Source organism: Martes martes, assembly GCF_963455335.1.
Source record: "Martes martes genome assembly, chromosome: 5".
Taxonomy (NCBI): Eukaryota; Metazoa; Chordata; class Mammalia; order Carnivora; family Mustelidae; genus Martes; species Martes martes.
Window position 1 is genome coordinate 93461407 of NC_137892.1, and position 20474 is coordinate 93481880.

Genomic DNA, 20474 nt, shown 5'->3' on the forward strand with positions numbered 1-20474 from the left:
AGGGAGCGGCGCGGGGAGGCCGCGGGGGGGTTGGGTGGAGGGAGGGGGCGGGGAGGCGGCGGGAAGGTGGCTGCGGAGGGGAGGGCACGGGCAAGGGAGGGCGGGCAGCTCGGGGCTGGATTCCGCCCGCGCTCCCTCGCTGGCTCGCTCCCTCCCCACCCCCCTCCCACCCAGGCCCACCCCACCCACCACCCCTGGCGCAGGGACTGCTGGAACCTGGCGGTGCGCGCTGTCGCTTTAAGACAGCCTCTGCCGGCGCCGTCCGGAGCCTTAGAAACCGGCCCCGGATCGGGAGCCAGAGCCGGGGCCGGGCGGGCGGCAGAGGCCCGAGCGGCGGGAGCGCAGCGCGGAGCGCGAAGCCGGGCATCCGGTCGCGAGAAACCGCTGCCGCTGCCGCCCGCCTGGCCCCGCAGCCCCGGGCGGTCCATGGGGCGGGCGAGGCGTCGTTGCGGGCGCGGGCAGCCCTGGGGGGCAGCCGCTTAGGCGCTGTGCTCTTGTCCCCGCAGGTCGCAGCCAGGGCGGCCGGGCGCGCCCAGCCCCGGCCCCTGGAGCGCCCGCCGCGGTCCCCGCCTCCATGGACGCTTTCAAGGGGGGCATGAGCCTGGAACGGCTGCCGGAGGGACTCCGGCCGCCGCCGCCACCGCACGACATGGGGCCTGCCTTCCACCTGGCCCGCGCCGCCGACCCCCGCGAGCCCCTGGAAAACTCCGCCAGCGAATCGTCCGACACGGAGCTGCCAGGTAAGCGCGGCTCCCCGCGAGGCGCGCACTGAGCCGAGCCGGGCGCACGGAGCCGGGAGCGGGAAGCAGGGCCTGGAGCCCGCGCCGCGCAGTCAGGCTCCCTCTACACCCAGGAGCGCCAGGACCTTTTCTTTTTTTCCGTTCTCGACCTGAGGGTGAACGCGTAAATTTACGCGCTTTATAAAACGAAATTCAGTGCTCTACTTCCACCCGGTCCCCACGCGTCAGATGCACAAACCTACAACGGGAGGGTCGGACTGACAGCCCCTCTTGTTCAGAAGCAAAGAGAACAGGAAAAGAAAAATCGGCTTGCGCAACTGGGTGCCCAGGGGCCGCTCAGACCGCAGGAGAGGAGTAGATCGAGAAAGGAATGGGGCAGCGGACGAGAGAGAAAGTGCCCGGAGAGACAGAGACGGGGGGCACACACCCCGACAGGCAGTGGGCGACAGACTGAGGAGGGAGAAATCCAAGAGAAGGGGCGGCGGGAAAAGTCAGGAAAACAAACTGAGGGGAGCGGCGGTGGACAACCTCAAATAAAAAGAAGGCAGAGGACAGCGAGGGCGAACGGGCCAAGGGGTGCGCACCCGAAAGGACTCCCCCCCCCCCATTGAGGGAGCCCGGCCCCACGTGCGCCGCGGGACCCCGGAGCCGCCAGGCCGCCCAGCCAGGGCCCTGACTCGGCTCGGGCACGTCTCCCTCCGCGCTGCCTTTTTGTCGGAGCTCAGGCTTTTTCCCCCAGGCCGGCGGCGAGCTGGGCCGGCGGGTAGGCGGTGCGGGCTACGGAGCGCGTCTAATCGTCGGCGGGTGCCGGCCCCCAGGGTCCCGGTTTGGCTCCCAAGAACGGCGCCCCGGCAGAGCTCCCCGCTCCGTGGGCGCCTCTGCTGTGCTCATTTCTTAATCCACCGCTGAGTGTATCTCTACGCGTTTTTAATCTCTATTTGTTTCTGTTTTGCATCCCTAAGTGACTTTCTCTGAGAAGTTCTGTTTGCTTGGCTAAGAAACAATCAACGCGGAACTGTACTTTTGTTTTCAAGAGTTTTTAGCGTGGTCTTTGGTTGGTTTTTATTTGTTAAAACCCAGAAGGATATACAGCGGTAGGCTGCTTTTTAAAAACCAAATCTACGTGGATACATTTAATTTTTTTAACTGTAATTTTCGGTGTAGAAAGAATTACTACACTAGGCATATTTCTCTGGAATTTTAAAATCTCTACATGCAACATTATTCTTGGGGAGATGTTTTAAAAGTCAATCCAAAATGGCGCGTTTCTCCGGGATTTTTTTTTTTTCAAAATCTATTTGCAGCGGCGTTATTTTGATAACTTAAGTTATCTAACTCTATAGTGTTGTATTTCCCTGGGACTTAAAAATTATCTCTAGAAAGGGCATTATTAGGAAGGGGTTAAAAAATCTATCTATAACAGTACATTGTTTGTTTGTTTGTTTGTTTGTTTTTTAAATCCCAGAGAAATAAATGCCTGTGTCTGCTTGGAGTTTTTACACCTACAGCATTGTATTTAGTTAGGGGTGTGTTTGCACAGAGATTTCAGGTTTCTTAATTTGCATTCACTGTATTCCTACCTGCCTATTTTTAAGATTTTGTGAGCCTTTCCATGGTTTTAGGATAGAATTGAGTTTATCTGGGCTTCTATGTTTTGTTTTTAAATTTTGTCTTTTTATTTCCATGTGTCTGTGACTGAACGTGTTTTGTGTAGCTGGAAAGTGAGAGACTAGAGCCCCAGGTCACCTAGACAGTCTGTTGGTCTGGGCTGCCGCCTGAGGGATTTTCTGGGCCTCTGGACTTGAGGCCTGGAGCAAAGGCCGGGAACACAGCTGTGTTGTGCCTGCCCATGTGGCTCCCACACAGCCCTGGGGAGAAGAAGGTGGAGGGGCTGCAGACCACGGCCTCGCTCCAGCTCCACCGACCCACTAGCTTCAGGCTGGAAAGATTTGGTCCTGGCTCAGAAAAGCAGAGCCCCTCCAGATTGACACCCCAAAGAGCCCTCAAAATTTCATACATATGCGGGTGACAAAGCCAGTCGGGCTCAAGCCCCAGCGGAGCGGCAAGAGCAGGCTCTGCCCAGCCAGGAACCTCGGCCTGTGCCTCCGGTTCCTGGGCTTTTCTGGGCGCGTCTGACCAAAGGTGACTACTGACGATCGGGCCTCCAGCAGGCTCTTTCCAGTGGGGACAATTCTAGGGCTTCTGGCGGGAGGAAGAGCATGCCAGCGCTGGTGGCAGGCGCTTCGGTGGAGACGGGATGGGTGCGAAAGGGCAGAAGCCCAAGGTGACTGGGGCCTGTCCTGTCCGATTCAGAGAAGGAGCGCAGCGGGGAAGTCAAAGGGCCAGAGGACAGCGGCGCAGGAGGCACGGGCTGCGGCGGCGCGGAGGACCCAGCCAAGAAGAAGAAGCAGAGGCGGCAACGCACGCACTTCACAAGCCAGCAGTTGCAAGAGCTGGAGGCCACGTTCCAGAGGAACCGCTACCCCGACATGAGTATGCGGGAGGAGATCGCGGTGTGGACCAACCTCACCGAGCCGCGCGTGCGGGTGAGCTCAGCGTGTGCGCCTACGGCGACCCGATCGGAGGGCTGCTGGCCACCTCTGCCGCGGTCCTCGGAAAGCTTTAGACCCGTGCTCAGATTTTGTCTCTGTCCCACCACTCAGACCTGCTCCTTCACTCCGTGGGAGAAGATTCCACTGTAGGCCCCGGTCTCCCTGGCTTCTGCTAAGCCCTTTGGTGGTTAGTGCCCTCGCGGCCTGGCAGCCTACCTGGCAGCCTACCTGCCCCTGGGGCTCTGCTGCAGCTTCACCCTAAGATCTGTGGCCCCAGGGGGATTTCCCCTGTGCTGCAGGGCCCAGGGCCCACTCGGATATGACCGCCCTAGACTGCACAGAGGATTCCCACCGATGGGGACCTCGGAGCTGCTGGCACCTTCTCCCGAAAACGAAAGGGAAAGGCACGTCTTGCCTAGCCACCTGGCAGAGGCCTGAACGGTACCTAGGCTTGGAGGCTCAGAAACTCCTGGGGGCAGTGATCCCAACCACACAGCCTTCTTCTCCAGAACCTCAGCATGGTCCCCGCCTGACTCCTCTCCAGCCGGTCAGCCAGTAGGGAGCTGGACCCTTTCCCTGTTGCCCTTTCCTGTAGGGCTGGGTTCAGGTGAAGGAGGAGCAGCTCTGGTGGAAGAGTGACCCTCAGGCCAAGTCCCTTTGGAGATGTAAGATCTCTGACCCGTGACCAGACTGCACCCTCCCTCTCCTTGCCTTTTCCTTCCCAGTGAAATCAAGAGTGAAGAGGTTATGTTGCCAGAGCAGCAAGAGAATCATTTCTTTTCTGAGTACGCAAATATTTAATCAGATACTGGGAGGACGGCCCAAGCAAGCCCAAAGTGCTACCTGGCCTACTGACTCCCTGCAATAACGCAAGCTCTCGCCCCTCCCATAAGGCTGGCCAGCCCAGTGGGACACGAGTGAAGACAGCACTCAGTAATCCTGAACTCACTAATCCTGCCCAGGTTTATGGTGATTCGAGTGGTGTGGGGTGGAATCAGGCAATGTCAGTGCCCAGGACTGGAAAAGGCTGAGATGCAGGGGTCCGGCAGGCTGACTCAGGAAACTCAGCCCAGGGCTGGAGGAGAGCTTCAGAGGATAGAAGGCATGCATAGGAGGATAGGAGAGCATAGGCAAGGACCAGGAGTTGGTAAAGAACAAGTTCTTATTAAATTTTGTGGGAGAAAGTGGAGGGGAGATTAGAGAGAAACTAGTTAAGAAGTGAAAGGAAATTAAATATTTGCAGAGAAACATATTTGGTATATATTTAGGTGGCAGGGAAGAAATTAAATATTTAAGGGAGGGCAAAAGGATCAGATGTTTGAGAAAAATAAAGAATCAACTATTTAAGAGAAACAGTGACGGTCAGATATTTGGAAAGACGGAAAACTATTTGGGGAAGAATCAAAAGGATCAAAAATGAAGGATAACGGAGAAAGTGGACTGAGGGAAAAGAAAGCAGTTCAGATAGCAGGGTGGACCAAAAGAAAATGAACATTTAGGGCAGAAATGAGAATATCAAATGTTCCCAATAAATATGGATACAGACTATTTGAGGAATGAAAAAAGTAGAATAAAGGGTGTCGGGAGACCCTACATTTCAGGGAAGAAAAATACCTTTTACATTAGAGGGCGAAGAAAAAGAACGGAATATTTAGGAGAGAGACCGGGACCCCTTTTGGGGAGAAGGCCGGAGATGGACTGGTTGAGAGAGGAAAAAGCAAACGAATATTTGCTAAAACAAAAGAGGATCGATCCGTACTAGGAGAAGCCATCAGATTTAACTTAGGGGAGTGGATATAGATCAGAAATGGGGAAGAGACGAAATGTTTTCTGGGGACAGGAAAGGAACCATTAAGGAGCGCGGCCGCAGGGGCGGAAATAACGAAGAAAAGAGACGCTATTCGGGGAGGAGGAGGCAGCGGAGGGATGGGGTGGAGGGGGTGGAGGTGGAGGGGCCTTCCCGCCGCCCTCGTCAGCCCTGACCGTTCTCCTGCCCCCTCCCCCAGGTCTGGTTCAAGAACCGGCGAGCCAAGTGGCGGAAGCGCGAGCGTAACCAGCAGCTGGACCTGTGCAAGGGCGGCTACGTGCCGCAGTTCAGCGGCCTGGTGCAGCCCTACGAGGACGTGTACGCCGCTGGCTATTCCTACAACAACTGGGCCGCCAAGAGCCTGGCGCCAGCGCCGCTCTCCACCAAGAGCTTCACCTTCTTCAACTCCATGAGCCCGCTGTCGTCGCAGTCCATGTTCTCGGCACCCAGCTCCATCTCCTCCATGACCATGCCGTCGAGCATGGGCCCCGGCGCCGTGCCCGGCATGCCCAACTCGGGCCTCAACAACATCAACAACCTCACCGGCTCTTCGCTTAACTCGGCCATGTCGCCGGGCGCCTGCCCATACGGCACGCCCGCCTCGCCCTACAGCGTCTACCGGGACACGTGCAACTCGAGCCTGGCCAGCCTGCGGCTCAAGTCCAAGCAGCACTCGTCGTTCGGCTACGGCGGCCTGCAGGGCCCGGCCTCGGGTCTCAACGCGTGCCAGTACAACAGCTGACCGCCCCGCCAGGCCCCGCGGGCCCGCGGCAGGCGCGGCGCCGGGCCGGGGGCAGCGCGGAGGACCTCGCCACGCCGTGCCCCCTGCGCCAGCGCAGCCCTTTCCTCCCCACCTCCCCACCTCCGGGCTGGTTGTGTGTTTGCTTTTATGGACCCCACTGTGCCCTCCCAAACGAGACGAAACAAAACAAAAAGACGTCGGAGAAAAGTGCTGCGAAAAAAAACGGATGAGTTGCAATTTCCCTCGGGGTGGCGCGGGTGGTGTGTGTTCGCTCCCTTGGGCCGGGCGGACCGTTGCGCGGAGGGGACGCGGGTCGGGAGGCTGGCGGTCCGGAGAGGGCGCCCTGGGAGCCCTCCTTCCCGCCGCGCCTGCGAACTGGACGCGCGGAGCCCGCGCAGGCCGGCCCAGGCCCCGTAGGAACCGAGGCGCCCCCTCCAAGCTGGGCCCGGCCGAGCGTACCTTAGCTCGATTCGGATCCGAGTTGGAGCGGGCGTTGGGTCGGGGTGACGGTGCCCAGTCTAGGTTCGGAGACTCGCTGTGGAGCTGCACGCAGCGCCGGCGTGCCCCGCGTGCCCTCGCAGCCGCGAGCACCGGATTCCTATTTTAAGGCTACGGAGCCCCAGCTGGCGGTGCGGACGCGGCGGGAGAATGGGGCAGGCTCATCTCCGAGCACCCCGGCGCCCCCCCACCCCCACCCAGCTTCGCCACAGGCCCGGACCCTCCACTCCGCTCCCGGGCTAGGAAGTGGTCCCCTTGGCCCGGCGAAGAGCCCCCTCACCGCCTGCCGTGCAAGAGTCGAGCCGGGAGAGCTCGGGGCGCGGCCAGGGCCCCCCCCCCGCGCCGCGCCCACTTTGCACACCCGCTCTCCGGCCCGCGCCCCTGTTTACAGCGTCCCTGTGTATGTCGGACTGACTGTATAGAATTATAAATCTGTCTATATCGACTTGTCCATGTACGTCTATTAAAACCATAGTACAAGCGTGCTAACCACTGCCGGCCCGGACTGCTTCATTCCACTGAGAAGGGAGGCGGGTAGAAAGGGAACGGGGCCACCGTGGGCCCTGTGGGTAAGGAGAGAGGAGCCTAGTGGCCGCCTCCTAGTGCAGTGGGACGTGCTCTCTTCCCACCACGATTCCTGACCTGCTCTGCCCGACTCCATGTGGGCCCCATCCCGAGCTCCGAACTCCCTCTCCGCGCCCACCAGGTGCTCCCCGGCTGGACCGCCCAGCCTCGGCGCTGTGCTCTGTGCTCCGCGACCTAGCCAGCACCCCACTTCCCCGGCTGCCCGACTCTGCAGGCTCTTTCCAAGCTGGGTCGGCGGGGACCCCCAAGCACCTCGGGGTGCTGTGTGGCCCTTGTCCACCCGGAGAGTGGGGGTGAAGGCCGCTGAGAGTTCCTTTAGTCCTGGAGTTGCCTTTTCTCCTGTGGCCCCGGTACTCCTATATTGAAGCCCTGCCCTAGCTGTTCCAGGAGAACTGAAGATGTGGAATCCGCCAGGGCCTCCCTCAGCTCCCCCCGCCCCCGCGGAAATCCCACGCAGGGGCATCTGGCAAGGCTGTGCTGGAGAAAGTGTCCATCGCAGGGAACTAACGTCTCACTTCCCTTCCACCCCAAGGTATGGGGAGGAAGCTGATGCCGCTTCCACCATCCCCAGGCTTTGGAAACTACTGAACAAGACCAGCCTGTAAAGGGCCTGTAAAATTCTGCTTCCCTTAAGTCCCTTCACTTCCAATGGCAAAAGAGAATGTTTGCAGCTGCAGTGGGGGAGGGAGGAGGGGCTGGTATTCTGCTTTAGACTCACCTTGTGACTGGGATTGGCGCTGCCCTGGAGCTGGACACCCCCCCCCCCCCCCGCAAGCCCTAGATGGGAGGGGGGCCCAGCCATAGGCCTAATCACCAGCTACTAGCTGCAGAGCGCTGTGCACGCATTCTGAAACCAGGTCAGCACTGCCTCTGAGGGCAGGAGTGTTGTCCCTATTATACAGGGGATGGAACCGAGACTTCACCATGCTCTGCAACTAGGCCAAGGTCACAGGGAATCAACAATCTTTATATTCCAAAGCATCTTTCCACTGATCTTCCCACTTTTAGATGAGGAGTGAGGAAGGGTCCTTCCCGGAGGATGGCTCAGCCTGATGCTATAGGACTTAACAGTATGGGGCTCTGAGGACAGGACCAGATACACAGGCCAGAGGAGGGAGGTGGGAGGAGGGAAGGCTGGGGCAGGGGGCTGGAGCCAGACTACCCTTCCTCCCCCAACAGCTCCAGTCCAGAGCTCTGACCCCTCACTCTCTGGAAACCCCTCACTCTCTGGAAACATAAACACACAACCACATCTGGACTCAAAGTTCCTCCCCCAGCCTCACACATCTGCCAAGGCCAGGGGGGCCCTGGTCTCAGTTGAGGGCAGAAGGCAGGAGAGACCTAGGAGATGGAACTGGAGGAAAAAGGCAGAGAGGCCTCTCCTGAAATTCAGGCCCAGCCTCAGGGGACACGGCCGACAAGGGGCTCTGGCAGAGGCTCCAGTGTGGCTTTGGGGTCCCAGACCAAGCAGCTGCAGATAGGGGTGACAGGGGCAGAAGCAGTCCCAGAACGACCCCATCACCCATCGAGGAGTACGGCCAACAAGGTCAGTGTCAGACCCTATGGTGGGCTCCGCCCAGCTCTTCCGACCCTCGGTGGCTGCAGAGAGGAGTACCAGCCCGCCCTCCCAGCTGTACCAGCCACGGGATCATCTCTGAAGGAAGGCTGAGGAATATGTGGGGCTCTGAAAGTCCAACCTTCTGGGGAAAAAAGCAAAAAGCGCTAGTTGTCTTCTGCCTTAAGAAGCCCCGGGGAAGGAGTGCCATTCATTCACGCCACATTTACTGTGTTCCTGCCCTTGGTGCTCGGGATTGAGCGCTGGGAAACAGACAGTCCAGGCTCTCACGGACAAGTAAACAAACACGTGTATAATTACAAACTGGGCTGAGTGCTTTTGAAGAAAAAGAACAGGGTGCTGTGAGTCAGAAAAAAATGAGAATTCTGCCTTGAACAGGGTGCTCAGGCCAGGCTGTTCCACAGACGTGACTCTGTCTCTCATTTCTTCAGCCCGTTTGGGGCCCAGGGCCCAGGGCCGGGGCTAAGCGTACACTGCTGGGTCAGCCCCCTTACCTTCATGCCAACCCTAGAAGGAAGAGTTCTCATTATTCCCTTTCCCTCTTTCCCGGATAAGGTCCCTGAGCCTGACAGAGGTCAGGTCACTTGGCCAAGGTCCACAGCAGGAAGTGATGGAGTGGGCTCCAGCCCAGTCCGTGGCCGCTCTAGCTTCAGCACCGGGCTGCCCCATGTGCGGCACTGGGAGCAACATGGTGAGGAGGGGGAGAAGCCTGGCCTGGAAGGGGCTGTGATTTCTCCTGGCTACTGGGGACTAACCCCAGGAAAGAGAAAAGCAGATTTGGTCCCTGCTTGGTGCCAAAAGCCCCAAAGGGCTGCTGCAGGCTTAGAGTGGTTATGAATTAGAAACAGGCGGGCCAGAGGAGGGTGTCCAGCACTGGTTTGCGGGCACTACGGGGCACCACCACCAGAGTCCCTGGTCACTGAGGGGAACTGAGGTACCTCCCCTAGCTTTAGGGACCCAGCCAGGCTGTGGGCTGCCCTCGGGGCCATGGCCTCCCTAAGGACAGCTGCCAGAGTCATCTAGAAGGGGAGGGGAAGTCACAGCTGGCAGATCTGCCTGGGAGGGGGCATGGGCCCGGGAGTCCAGGCCCTGGAGGTGGGCTGTGTGTCTTCCTTCAGCACTATGTGCCCGAGCCTGCTGCTCCTGACTAGTGGGGCCTCCGTCAGGAGAGAACAAGTGTGGGAAACGAGAGGAAGGATGGTGTGTGCCCACCGACCTCCCCATCTTCTGGGCCAGTTACTCAGCTCTGGCCTCCCCTGGAAGCTTCGCTGTGGTCTTGGAGAGCAAGGGTTTGCGTTCTGGCTCCACCTCTGAGTTGCTTTGGACAAGAGACAACTGTCTCTGAGCCTGTTTCCTCTTCCATAAAAGGGAATAGCAATCACTTCACGCAGTTGCTTGAAAGATTAAAGGAGATAACACATCAGACATTAGTTGTGGGGCTGGCGTAGAGTTATTACTGACGGTGGTGGCGGTATTGCTGTTAATAAAGGGACATGTCCTGCCACTCCCCTTGAGGGCCTTGTTCCCCACTTTCCACATTAATAGGACTTCTCTGAGTTTCTCAGTGGGTCCTTTCTGAAAATGTCATTTGGAGCTCAACTTGGGTTTTCCCTCCGGCTTCGATGGGTGTCATGGATGTGAGTTGTGACCGGCAGCCCCACTGACCGCCTTCCCCACTGCATCCCACCTGGGGACCCATTCCAGACTTGGACCCGCAGGAACCCAGCCCGGTGTCCTAGGTCCAGGGCCTGGGAGGCCCAGTAGAACCGGGCCCAGTCCCTGCTGTCCCCTGGGCCTGGGGAGAGGCCCACAGGTAGTCAGTACTCTGACAGAGAAGCCGGGGGAGCACAAGAGACCCTCACCCCAAAATTGTCGTCTAAGGACTCCCTACAATGTGGGATAAAGGGGCCTGGACCCTTCTTTTTGTGTTCTAGATCTTCCTGATAGCAACATCCAGCCCTTCCTGAGTGCCAGGCCCCAAGAAGCACTTGATAGCAATTCCAGCACTCCCTCCTCAGGGGAGGGAGGGGCTCCTTATATTTACACAGGAAGAAACTGAGGCTCAGAGAGAATCAACAGCTCACCTGTGATGCCACAGTGAATGAGGGACAGAGTTGGGACCCAGGTCCCTGGTCCCCTCCATGCACTGGGCACTCTCTTGACATCTGTATTGGGCAGCAGGGGATGGGGGGAAGGGTAAACAATTATAGGGGCGTCTGGGTGGCTCAGATGGTTCGGCATCTGCCTTCAGCTCAGATCATGATTTCCAGGTCTTGGGATCGAGCCCCACATGGGACTCCTGGCTGGCTCAGGGGGTAGACTGCTTCTCCCTCTGCCTCGTCCCTGCTTGTGTGTTCTCTCTCTCTCTAATGAATACATTTTTAAAACCTTAAAAAAAAAAAAAAAACAATTATAACTCATGTTGATTCCTATCAAGATCCTGGGCTCAGGTGTGCTCTGGGAGAGAGAAAGAAAAGGCCCCAGGCCCCAGGATTTGCCTCCACTGAGCTCACTTGGCTATGGCGGGGAGAGCAGCAGAGGGCACAGATGACAGGGGGACTGAGGAAACCCCGGGATGCCGGCAGCAGAATGGAGTGGGCAGATGAGGGCACAGAGCAGCTTTCTGGAGAAGGCAGGACCCTGGAATATCAACCATTAAATCCAAACTCCCGTCTCCTTCAGTTACTACCAACTTCTCATTTCCTAGACACGTGCTTCTAGTCTGCCTCCCTCTGGAAGCCCTCCTAGGTGTCCTCCCACCCCTTGCTGACCTGTCTTCTTGCCGCTTTCATCACAGGAACCCGATTCTTCACACTCCCCGTGTTGCCTTCACAGGGCCCTGGACCCGGCCTCCCAGTTGGCTGCTGCTGCCCAGAGCAGGTGTCCCCCTACTGAGTGGCTGTAAGAACTTCAGAAGACTCAGCCCCCAGAGCCCAGCCAGGCTGGGGGATGGGGGTGCTGTGACCCAGGACAGAGAGACGCTCCTGAGGAGGAGGTCAAGATGTAGGAATCTGCACCGGGAGAGGGGTAGAGGGAAGCTGCTCTGACTGTCTCCGTCCCGTGACCCCGTTTCACTCTGCACTGTCCCCTGCCGTGCACCGGACATATTTTACTTCTCTTCCTCATCTCATTTTATAGATGAGGAAGCTGAGGCTCAGGCCCATCATGTAACATGTCCAAAGGGCACCCAGCTTCTAGGGACTCAGGTCCCCACCTGACTGCAGAGCCCACAGCACTCACTCATGTGGACAGAGCCTCCCAGAGGTAGGGCACCGGCAGCTGGGCAGGATGGCTACTGTCAGAGTCGGTGCGCTGAGGCGAACAGGTGTGGACAGCAGCACCTGGAGAAGTGTCTGCACACAGTCATACTCCAGATGCATTTGCTGAATAAAAGAACTAAGGGATTGGGGCGCCTGGGTGGCTGAGTGGGTTAAAGCCTCTGCTTTCAGCTCAGGTCATGATCTCAGGGTCCTGGGATCAAGCCCCACATCGCGCTCTCTGCTCAGCAGGGAGCCTGCTTCCTTCTCTCTCTCTGCCTGCCTCTCTGCCTACTTGTGATCTCTCTCTGTCAAATAAATAAATAAAATCTTTAAAAAAAAAAAAAAAGAACTGAGGGGCTGCTGTCCACAAAACAGATCCGGGCTCTTTCTCCCTCTCCCGGCTCCTCTCTCCTCTCTCTTGTCTCTTTCCTTCACCAGCACACACTTACTCCTCACGCTCAGCACAGGCTGCTCCGGGCACTGCTTTTAAAGGTGAGACAACAGGGGCACCTGGTGGCGCGGTCAGTTAAGCATCCGACTCTTGGTCGTGATCTTGGCACCCAGACATGGAGCCCCACGTTGAGCCCTCCAACAGGCTCCTTGCTCAGCCAGGTATCTGCCTGGGATTCTCTCTCTCCCTCTCCCTCTGGACCCGACCCCCACTCTCTCTCAAATAAATAAATAAATAAATAAATTTTTTAACTGGATCAACAACAGCAACAACAAAACACCCAATTCAAAATGGGCAAAGGATCTGAAGGGACATCTCCCTGAAGAAGACAGACACATGGCCAATAAGCATATGAAAAGATGCTCAGCATCACTGCTCATTAGGTAAATGCAAATCAAAACCACAGTGAGATACTGCTATACATCCATTAGGAATAAAACAAGATACCAGGTGCCAGCAAGGACATAGAGCAATTGGAACCCGTGTGCATTGGTGGTTGGAATGTAAATGGTACAGCTGCCATCTGGAAAACAGTATGGCAGTTCCTCAAGAAATTTGACATATTATTACCATATAATCTAGCAATTCCCACTTCTGGGTATTTGCCCAAAAGAAACAAAAGCAGGGACCCCAAAAGATAACGTGTACACCCGTGCTCATAGAGGCATTATTCAGAATCCCAAAACATGGGAGACACCCAACTGTCCATCAACAGAAGAATGGAAAAAATGGGGTCCATGCATACAATGGAATACTATTCAGCCTTAAAAGAAAAGAATATTCTTTTTTTTTTAAGATTTTATTTATTCACTTGACAAACAGAGATCACAAGTAGGCAGAGAGGCAGGCAGAGAGAGGAGGAAGCAGGCTCCCTGCTGAGCAGAGATTCCGACACGGGGCTCGATCCCAGGACTCTGGGATCATGACCTGAGCCGAAGGCAGAGGCTCAACCCACTGAGCCACCCAGGTGCCCCCAAAGAGAAGGATATTCTGACACCTGCCATGGACGAACTCTGAAGACATTATACTAAAGGGAAATACGCCAGACCAGAAAGGATGACTATTGGAATTCCACTTATCTGAGGTACCTAAAGTAGACAAATTTATGCAGACAGAAAATAGGACGGTAGTTGCCAGGGACAGGGGGAGGGGGGAACTGACAGTCATCACTGAATGGGTACAAAGCTTCAGAACAGAAATGTTCTGAAGATGGATAGTGGTGACGGTTGCACAACAATGTGAATATGGTTGATGCCGCTGAACCATCTACTTTTAAAAGGTTAAAATGGTAAATTTCACATCATGCGTATTTGATCACAACTCTTTTTTTAAAAGATGTATCTGTATTTATGCCCCGACCTTCTCCAGAGAGGCTGGAGCCCAGGCCGGTCAAGGGCCAATGCTACCGCCACTGTTGGTCTGCTGTTGATCAGAAAACAATTCCCTGCAGCCGTCTTTGACTGGCAGACTATTCAAGCCCCCCGGACAGCTGACCCTCCCCTGTGGCCCTCAACCCATTCTCCATCCCTTCATGCAGCACAGCAGTGGGAACCCAGTCAGGACGCTTCCCTTACCAAGTGTCTGCTCTGCAGCCAAGAGAGAACAACTGGTATGGATAATTTTTCTCTATCAATTTAGCATAATATTAAATAACAGGTCTGCCGCTGCCTTTTTTTTTTTAACTGAGTTTCTCTGCCAGAAAACCAAACAAGACAGGCTATAAAACAGTATTTAAGCACTGTCCCATTTTTGCTCTTATATATGCACAGGGAAGTTTCTGGATATGCACAAGGTGTTAATACCAGCTACCTCGGGGGTGGTGGGAAATGAGGGATTTTTTTTTTCATTTGTCCTTTCCAAGCTATTTGCACTGGACATGTGTTACTTTTGTAAAAGTAACACAAAACAAAAAATATTACTTTAAAAATACCAAGATCGGGCACCTGGGTGGTTCAGTGGGTTAAGCCTCTGCCTTCGGCTCAGGTCATGATCCCAGGGTCCTGGGATCGAGCCCCGCATCAGGCTCTCTGCTCGGCAGGGAGCCTGCTTCCTCCTCTCTCTCTCTCTGCCTGCCTCTCTGCCTACTTGTGATCTCGCTCTGTCAAATAAATAAATAAAATTAAAAATCTTAAAAAAAAAATACCAAGATCTGTGATCTGCAGGGCGGGGAGTGGCGTGCCTCCGGGACCTTATCCTCACCCCGAAGGTATCAGTCATCACCTGCCTGCAATGACGTGTCAACCATCAGGATTCAGCCTCATTTAGGGGCAAGCCACTGTGACAAGTGTCAAGTAAACCTTTACTGTCAGATTTCTACAGAAGCGAACTTTTGGTTTCCAAACACATTCTTCTTTAAATGGAGGTCAAATTAATAGGTGCTAAGAGGAATGTTCAGAGAGGAGAATCATTTGTGATGTTCTTTTTTTGCTAAGCAAAAAGGGCTCAGAGTTTAAAAAACGGCTGTCATAGGCAGGGAATCTATCCCTCTCCCCTGTGTCCCCTCGCTGCACCCCCTCTGCCCCATGCAGGTCCTCCAACTCAGCAGCCTATCTACACTCCTACCTTGCCTATACACACACACACACACACACACATGCACACACACACACACACACATGCATGTAGGGTGTGCCTGCCAGCCAGCGTGATCATGGAATATTTATTAAAGAGGTCCAAATTACCAAGGTTTTACTACACTACTAAAAATAGTCATGCTTACTTAGCCTGCTTAATAAGCACACCATTTCTAATTTTTCTGCCTGAGTAAACTGAAACATCATTCCAGAAATACATTTTTACTGAAACAAGAAGGCTTATTTTTTCTCCTTCGTTCATACATTTTTCCCTCCTTCCCCTTCTCCCTCCTCTCCACCCGTGCTCCTCTCGTCTCTCACGCTCCTCCCGCTCAGCTCCCCACCCCTACTCATTTTTAAATTTCAAAACATAAAGGGGAAAGTAACAGTAATTTGGACTTGGCTTTCACACAAAATGGGCCAATTTTTTTTAAGTGTTGGTAATTTGTCCTGAAAATGGATATAGGGAGTGGGGCTGGGGAGGCTTTGAAGAATGGGGTTTTATGAGAGGAAAATGAGGCCTGAGAGTGCGGGACGGCGGGCTGCACCTTCCCCTCTGTGCCTGGCACAGTGCAGGCACGTGTAAATGACTGCAGCTAATAACACCATTATTGCTTTTATCACATTATATTATTATTAGTCATCAGAATCAGACAAAGCATATTAACCCATTTAATTGAACCAAGGGCTTAATGTCCCAGTGATTTCACAGAAAGTCCTGGGCAAACCCTCCAAGACACTGCAGCCATGAAGCAGCCAGCCGCTTGGCAGCTCGCCAGGCTATGGCAGGGCCCGGCAAGGGTTTCCCCAAACTGTTCCCGCCTGTGGCTTCTCTGGGAACTTTCCAGGACACGCTGGGATGGATGCTTATCCCCACCCTTACTCCAGCCCTTCCATGCACATACCTCCCTGTCCCCATGGATAAACCCAATCTACTAAAGGACAGATTTCCATGAAATACCCCACCCCCCAACACACACACACACGGTTGACCAGGGACCCCTCCTCTATTCCCCGAGCTGGCACTCCTCTGAGTCAGCAAGGCTAGTACTGAGCACAGGCACACACTACTCATGGTGAACGCCTGGCTTCTCTTGAGCTTGGTGTCCACCCCTTCAAAGCTCCTTGAGTCCCACACGCCACAGCTGTGGGTGCACACATCCTGCACTTAATATTTCGTTCCAGGTGAACATTGTGTGATTTTCCCTGATTATAGGATACATAGTCATTCTTAACACTTTTGAAGTTCGGAAAAGCATGCGGACCAAAGTCAAGACCACGGAGCCATCATTGATGATAACTTCCCAGACATCCCTCCACCTGTACACAGGTGCATTTACACATCCATTATATGTGTGCACATACTATTACAGAAAGGATATCCTGCTATGCATTGCTCAAGAAGCCACCTTTTGGACTTAGGATAGTATCAAGAACATCTATTCTTATCCAAAAAGTACTATTTTTAAGGGCCATATGTCTACATTCATAATCATTTAACCAGCATCCTCACCGGTGGGCATTGGGGTAATGTCCTGATTTCTTTTGCTGTGTTTCTCCTCTAGCAGGCCACAGCAGATATCCTTCTCCTTGCGTCCCTATGCACTAGTCATCGGGCACATCAGGGTAACTCCAAGAGCAGATCTGCCGGGCCCCAGGAACATGCACATAAAACTCCTTTCCTGCTGACACAAAGGCCACGCCTATGGCCACTGCTGACATGGCCAAGGGGACCCATTCTCCATATACTGGCCAGTACTAGCTTTTGTCTATCCTCTTTGCCACCTGGAAGAGAACAGATAGTTCATGGCCACTTTGCATATGTGGTTTTAATTATTTCTCCTCCTCAAAAAAAAAAAAATGCAGATTGTGTCGTGTACATTCAGTTCTGCAACTGGCTTTTTCCATCTGCCAATTTCCACTCCTTTTGGGCACGCTCATTCCAGGGTTAGGGGGAAAGCCAGCTACTCAAGACAAGAGATTCACCAAGTGCCCCCTTTGGGTGCCCACAGCTTCTATCCTTGCTAATGAGTTATCTGTGGGTGCGGCAGTGGGGGAACAGAGAGCCAGAAAGGACTGACCTCAAGGTCACCACCCGAGAGACCACCTTTCTGGGTGCAGGAACAGCTGGGCTGCTCTACATGGCACTGCCAAGGTGGGCTCATCCCGCCTGCAGAGCTCTTGCCCACCCAGCACATCCCTTCTGCTGGCCAAGCCTCGATGTGGGCCGGCTTCACTGAAACCCGCTGAAGGGTGACTTGTAAGCCAAACCCTCGGCTGCCCAGGCTGTAATTTCCCCATTAGGCGCCGGAGTCACAACCCATCTGCGCACACCATCCCCTCCATCTCTGAGGTTCCCAGGGCCAAGCCAGGGGCTGCTGGGCCAGAGACTTCGGACTTGGGCCCCACTTGGAAGGCAAACATGGCTTGAGTTTTAACGTTCAAAAAATCACTCTGGAAAGAAGACTAAGGCCGCTGGGAGGCTATGGAGCAGAGGGTACCTGTGTAGCCTGCATTGAAATCCTGACTCTGCCATTTAAGGACAATCCCTGCCAAGTGATGGTCCCTGTGGGGGCCTGCTGACCCACCTGTAAAATGGAGCTAATGATTGGTTACAAGATTGGCGCACAGCTTTGCGGGAGAGTGTTGCAAACGCCACACTGCATGGCTGCAAGTCCTGGCTCTTCCTCCTTACTTGTACAGACTGGGCGGGGGCGGGGGGGTGCCTCCATCACCTTTCCAAGCCTTAGTTTTACCACCTGTTTGATGGGAATCATGAAAAACACCTAAGCGTTGTGACATGATTCGGATCATGTATGTGAAAGTATCTTGGAGGCAGAAATGCCAACAAAACAGAAGGTAACGTTTCCACTGTCAACAATGCGAATGGGCTGTACCTTCAGAGCCTGGGCCTGAACTCTGCTTGGACACGTCCTCGTGAAGAGGTCTTCTCATCTCACACTGCCATTCCAGGCGTCAAGGTCCTACTGGGGAAGGAGGGAGTCAAGGGCCACGTGTGCTGACCTGTGGGCCATTGGAGGTCCCCTGCTATGAGAACGTCATTTTCCCATCACCACCAGCTTACAGAGCTTGGAGTCAGTCCCCAGTGTCCCAAGAGTTCTGGAACAGACTCTCATCCCCCTTGGGCTTCTTCCGCACCTTCCTTTGGAAACTTTGGTTTTGTTTTGCAAAGGGCCAGCCATACGTGGTGCCACCAACCCCAGGGGTGCTTCACCTGGAGGCCTCTGAACCCAGGTTGGGCTTCAGGTGAGGGTTTGTAAACCCCTCGTCACGTTTCCCAGTTTTAGCCTGAGAGGTCTCTATTATACCGCATGATCTTTGGGCCCCCTAAATATAATCCAAATTCTATGTGGTCAAATCTATTCAGGGGCTGCCATTTTTAAAAGGCACAGTCAGCAACCAAAAATCATCTTTAAATGATTCCAACCATGACTTGCCTCTCTCAAAGAACATCAGGGAGGATCCCATTCTCACCCTGCAAGGACACCTGTCGTCCCCATGTCTCTGCTTTGCAAGCCTCATGCTCCAGCTAGGTCAGAACTTCTGTATAAAAGTCTCTGACTCTTGGCCCTCGGCTCTTACTTCCTTTTTCTCTCCCTGTCCCAGCTCCTGATTGTGTAGACCCATAAAACCTGACTGGTCTCCTCATTTGCTCTCTGTTTTGCCCACTACCCTGGCTCTCCATCATGGAGGAGACCAAGAGAGGACTAATGCTCCCCTCTCCTTCCTTTCCTGATCCATCCTGGCTCTCCCCCACGCCCCCAGCACTATGTCACCCATAGTCTATATTAAATCAAAGACAGAACTTGGGGATGGTGAAGCGTGGGACAGACCAGCACAGACAGAGCTCCGGGTGGTGGGATGTGGATAGGAGCGGGGCACTCACATGGTGATAAACCTGTTTCCATCACATTTACCCCCTTCTCGTCATTTCCCGAGCCCTTGGACTCATATTGGCAGCTATCACCTCTCCCTTTTGGGCAGCCTACTTAAGAATTCAGAGCCATCCTCTCTCTTGAGAGCCTGTGAACCAAGAGAGCAGGCCCTGGTAAGTTGGGCCAGGGACAGAGACCAAAACAGGGAAAGAGACCACCGAGAACAAAGTCTGACTGGGTAAAGGGCCCTTTGAATTCGGACATGGCCTGTCTCACCCACATTTGATGAAAACACAAGGTGTGCAGTTCCCAGCATCTCTGTGTAGAATTTCTAGGGGCTGTTGGAATAAATAGGAGAGTTTATATTCTCACTCCCTGCCTGGATCTCCGTCATAGAGGGAGTGCTTCCTGCTGGTGGAATCAACAAGCAGTTAAACAAAAACAAAAACAAAAAAATCCGGCCACCTTCCAAATACCTCCAGCCTTAGGTTCCAGATCCTTCCCACAGGAGCTAAGGGAAGGCCTGAGTGTGACCCAAAAGACTCAAGCCCAGGTCCCCTGCATCCCAGAGCAGCTACCAAACCACCAGGCTGCCAAGATGGAGATGAAAGAGCCATCCGGGGACAGCTCTGCTGACCCAAGGCCTGGAGGGTAGTGAGAAGGGCCCTGCTTTCCACAGCCAGGCCTGGGCAGGCAGAGCACTTCTGCCTCAAGCAAATCAATTGAAAGTTGTGGCCAGGCCTGTTTGAGTTGGTGAGAGCCCAAGTGGGAATTCCAATCTGCCAGTGTTTGCTCTGCAGACGAATAGAGCCAAACAGAAACACCGCTGTGGGACTTTGCGCCAAATACCCGCTGGCTTGTTCTGCCAGCAGTGCCAGGCCGGCCCTCTGCACGTCACCCTCTCCCGGCTCCCTGCTTGGTGACAGCCTTCTGCTTGTGCCCTTAAAGGCAGCTTGCCTTCTCCGCTGTGGCCCAGAGCCCCTTGCCTGGGGCTTCCCTGTGCGGACCCAGGTCTTCCAGCTCATTCCATGCCAGCTCCCCATGGAGACCCTTTACCGCCCACCCCCAACACCGGCTCCTGACTTCTGCTTCCTGCTCTCGGCGCCATACTGTCCTCCCTGACCCTGACGTTGGCCCAGGCCTTCTGGGCCCCTGACCAGCATGGCCCGCTGCGGCTGGCCACCCAGCAAAGGCAGAGCTGAGCAAGAGGAAGCACCAGCCACAGCTGCCTCCAGCCTTCTTCACGCTCTCCCATGTATTTCATTCCGTCCTCAGAGTGGGTCTGTTTTATCAGCCCATTTCTCAGAGGAAAGAGCTGTGTTTTCAGAAGATTTGGCAATTTGCCCAAGGTCACCCAATTACAGAATCCAGACCTCCCCGCTCCAAAACCGGGGCACTTTCCAACTTACCTCTCTGAGGCTATTTTTTTTTTTAGTCTTTTGTTCACTTCCAGGGGCTTAAGGCAATTCTTGGGATTCCTGGTGAGAGCAGGGGAATGTGTTTTCATATTCTCCCGAGCAACATAGGCACACAGCAATGCCAACAGTGTCCACGGCAGTGTGAGCAGTGGGCCGTATTTGCTTTGCCCCAGGTCTGAACCAGAGCTGTGGCCTGAGGCCTGCCTGTCCTACAGGCAGGGCTGCACCCCCAGAGCGCCCATGGAAGCCCCCAGCCTTCGGGGTCAGGCACCGCAGTCATAAAGCCCTGGGCCTCTTCCTGCTCCGCATACTTCAGTAACACCCCCCCCCCCAGCTTAGGGCACTGGCATAGTTTTCTGTGCCTCCGGAAAGAACG

The 20474-nt window shown here is 54.8% G+C and overlaps 1 protein-coding gene across 1 annotated transcript; it reads left to right on the plus strand.

The window, feature by feature from the left end:
• The first annotated feature begins 267 nt into the window (after positions 1-267).
• PITX1 (paired like homeodomain 1) lies at positions 268-6830 on the plus strand. Its single transcript, XM_080803293.1, has 3 exons — positions 268-740; positions 3054-3286; positions 5299-6830. Exons 1-3 carry the CDS (start codon positions 575-577, stop codon positions 5839-5841), a joined length of 942 nt encoding a protein of 313 aa, XP_080659419.1. The 5' UTR covers positions 268-574; the 3' UTR covers positions 5842-6830.
• The last annotated feature ends 13644 nt before the right edge of the window (positions 6831-20474 follow it).

Bases quoted from the DNA above. Each gene is read 5' to 3' on its own strand.
- PITX1 (XM_080803293.1), top strand. From the start codon at position 575: ATGGACGCTTTCAAGGGGGGCATGAGCCTGGAACGGCTGCCGGAGGGA. The intron at 741-3,053 runs GTAAGCGCGGCT...TGTCCGATTCAG, and splicing joins GTCCGACACGGAGCTGCCAG to AGAAGGAGCGCAGCGGGGAA. The intron at 3,287-5,298 runs GTGAGCTCAGCG...CCCCTCCCCCAG, and splicing joins TCACCGAGCCGCGCGTGCGG to GTCTGGTTCAAGAACCGGCG.